The following is a 3415-nucleotide window of genomic DNA, read 5'->3' on the forward strand; positions in this document are numbered from 1 at the left end:
CCCTCCAAACTCATGACAGCTCCAAAGCAGAGCCAGCACACGAGCTGGGCTGCGCTGTGCTGAAGGAACGGCGATGCGCGCAGCCATCGGACTGGGGCAGCTCTGGGGCTCTCGTGCCCGAAGCTCCCCACCCCGGCCTACTGTGTCCCAAGTTCAGCCGCTGAACAGCCCTCGCGCTCCCATGGCTGTCCTGTTCCCTGCGGGTCCTGCTCTAGGCGGGCAGGAGTCACCCTGCATGCCTGCCTGCCCTTGTATCCACCCTCTGGGGATGGGACCCCCCCTTGCCACCCGGCAGCCCCGGACCGAGCGAGCCACCTACCTCCAGCTCCTTGAAGAAGATGCAGCTCCGCGCCCACTCCACGATGGAGAAGAGGGTCTGGTCTGCCATCTTGCACATGAGGCCGAAGGTGCTGAGCTTCTCGTGCCGGCCCTTGCCCTGCTCCTGCTGCAAGCAGGCTAGTATCCGAGCCTTCACCTGGGGCTCGTCAGGCTCCAGCTGCAGCAGCTTGAGGATGACCTCGGGGATGTCGGGCGGGGAGCTGTTGGGGTAGGCATCGGGGTACACGTAGCCGGCCACTGACTCGTGGGAATTTGTGTAGGGGTCCGGGTACTCAGACTTGATGGTGCGGTTGGGGAAGGAGGGGTAGTGGTAGCCGGACAGCGCCCCGTGGCTCGGCACAGTCACGCCCAGGGACGGGGTCCCGTAGGGGCTCCGGTCGTAGTCGACGGGTGTGAGGGCGGCCGGGTTGGGGGGCAGGGTCTTGGCCGCAGCGTGGAGGCTGTGGATGGTGGAGGACAGGTTGTAGTCACTTTGCACGGGGGACACAATCTGAGGCACAGTCTCCAGCTTAAAGCCGTTGGCGCGGATCAGAGCCTTCTTCTGCTGCTTCAAGGCCCGGTCTCGCTTGTACATGGGCCCGAACTTGTTTCTTCCTCCTCGCATCCGGTCTGCACGCACAGCTGTGAGGGGCAGAGGGAAAGGACGGTCGTCGGGCTGGGCTGCACGCAAAGCCACGACCCGGGTCCTGAAGTCTCTGGGAACAACATCCCCCCCTCCCCGGGGTGCTGCCAGGTCAGCTGGGGCGGGGGCAGCGAGGGATGTTTGCTGGACACAGGGACAGGGGGCCTGGGGCAATAGGCAGCCTCGAGCCAGCCTCGGAGCAGGGGGTCCAGGGCCCATCCCCCCCTTTCCCAGGCCGTGAGGAAGAGGCAGGCCGCCCTCCAGGAGACCGAGGAGATCTGGGGGGTCCTGCAGCTCCCCACTCCCTGCCACCCCCACGCCACCAGAAAGGAAGGAAATTAGGTTTTTACCTTGTGACTGCAGAGAAAAAAGCTGGAGGATGTGCAGCCAGAAGGCAAATAAACCCCCCCAAAAAGAGCCCCCGTGGAGTTATTGTGTCTCATGCGTTTTGACCCATGTGCAGGGTTTTCTGGGGCCCGGCTGGCCTGGGCTAGCACGAGCATCTCAAGAAAGCCCCGTGCAAACGGGACCCGGCGCGCCCGCACCTCCCTGCCAAGCGGGCCAGCCCCACGGCGAGATGCAGGACAGGGCTCTGCAGAAGGCACTTTCCCCAGGCCCAGGGGCGTGTGGTGGCTTGGGGTTTCAATCCTCTGCCTGAGAAGCCTGCTCGGCTCGGTCCCGCTCCCTCACCAGCGGCAGAGGCTCCCCGCGAGCCCGGAGCCGACACAGGAATGCGTGGCGGGCCGAGGAAGCAGGTGCTTCTCTGCAGCACGAGATGGCTCGTTGCCTCCGCCGCCACCCCGAGGGGACGGCTGCTCCGGACGCCGCGCTTGCGAGAGCCGGACGCCCAGGAGGACAGGACAGGCCAGGGCCGGGCAGCGCGGGGCCGAGGGCGTGCTCGGGCACTTCTGCCTGCTCGCAGCGGGTCGCGTCTCCTTCCCCCGCTCCTCAGAGCAAGCAGCACTGCCAGGGAGGGCCCAGGACCTCTGCCGAAGCTGCTACAGCCAAAACAAGGCCTGGAGGAGGAAGGAAGGAGCGCGACGTGCCAGGGACACGGGCACCGGGCCTGGCCTCGGGGGGGAGCAGAGGGTGGGTGCAGACGGCTCGAAGAGGCAGGGCCCGATCCTGCCGTCCTGCCGGCGTCCCCAGAGCCAAGCGAGGGAAGGGAAGGGGCCGCAAGAGGCCGGAAGCGCCGACGCCGCCCGCCCGCCCGGGGCTGGCGAAGCTCAGAGGGCCGGAGGTTTCGTGGATTCCCAAACATAGTCCGAGCGGGTGAAACATTTTTGACGTAATGTGCTCCACCCATCCGCTCTTCCTGGGATGGACACGCGCGCGCCCCGCACGCACAAACCCACAGAGCCATTTTCCAGGTGGAAGAAAGACTTGGTTTTAACCCGGGGCTGGTGGATCGGGGCGGGGGCGGCAGGCCTGATACCTGCCCCCTCCCCATCTCTCTGCACCCCTCCTCTGTTCTGGGCTGAGCGGGGAGCGCAGCCTCCGTGCCCGAGCATGCACGCACGCACGCTTCCCAGCGAGCTGCACCCGGGCAAGACGCATGCACTCGCCCGTCCCCCCGCTGCGGGAAGGGCCAGCTCTGCTAGGAGGATGCGACTTGTGCTACTGCGGTTCCCTCCCGCCTCTGGCCTCTGGTGTCTCCCCCCTCGAGCTCGCCAGGCATCTCCAGATCTACTCTGAAATCGCCCTCCTCCTCCCGTCGCCCTGGCCTGCGCCCTGGACCTCCTCTGCCCTCTCCCCTGCCCCCTGCCCGGTCCTCCTCCCTCACTGCTGCAGTGGCAGGCCCTGCTCCCCTGCCAGACAGCTCTGCCCTCCGCCAGGCCCCGTGGCATACAGGGCCAGCCCTGCCACACACCCGGGGGCCCCTCCATGCCGTGCTCGCTATCCGGAGGGAAGGGAGGACCCCCGGAGAAGCCGGCGGCTCTCGTCGCCGCGCCGCAGGGCGCCCCGCGAGCTCCCGACTTGCCAGGGAGGCGCTGAGCCGATGCTGCTCACGCGGTCCCAGCTCCTCCACCGCTCCTCTTTCTTCAGCTTGGAGAGGCCGATGTCAACATCCCACTTGTCCCCCAAATCAATCATCCCAGGCTTGCTTTTGTCCTGTCTAGCTGAAGGAGCTCTTTAGACGCCTCGGTTCAGATTTTTTCTGCCTGGCAAATACTAATAAGGGAGGAGAGGCGAGCTCCCGTTTTCAGGCAGTCGAGCTCGGATGTCACCGCTGCTCCAGGGGATCCCTGGCGGGAGAGCTGCCGCCCCTTCCTCCAGCCCGCGGCTCGCGAGCCCGCCCGATGGGGCCGGCAGGCAGCAAGCACGGCGGGCGAGAGGGAGCCGGGCGCGGGCCCTGGCTGCTCCGGGAACGGGACGAGATCAAGGGGCTGGTGCTGGGGGAGCCTCGTGGCGAGAGGAAACCCGGGGAGCTGGTGCAGGGCAGCCCCGTGGTGA

General features: G+C 66.9%; 1 protein-coding gene across 1 annotated transcript in view; it reads right to left on the reverse strand.

The window, feature by feature from the left end:
* The window catches only part of NR5A1 (nuclear receptor subfamily 5 group A member 1), a 53165-nt gene that overhangs the window by 37691 nt on the left and 12059 nt on the right, over positions 1-3415 (reverse strand). Inside the window, exon 4 of the mRNA XM_019510321.1 lies at positions 320-960. Within this exon, the coding sequence (XP_019365866.1) occupies positions 320-960 (641 nt within the window). The remainder of the gene's footprint in view (positions 1-319; positions 961-3415) is intronic.

This window comes from Gavialis gangeticus, unplaced genomic scaffold, assembly GCF_001723915.1.
Source record: "Gavialis gangeticus isolate Ggan-Ray unplaced genomic scaffold, GavGan_comp1, whole genome shotgun sequence".
NCBI classification, from domain to species: Eukaryota; Metazoa; Chordata; order Crocodylia; family Gavialidae; genus Gavialis; species Gavialis gangeticus.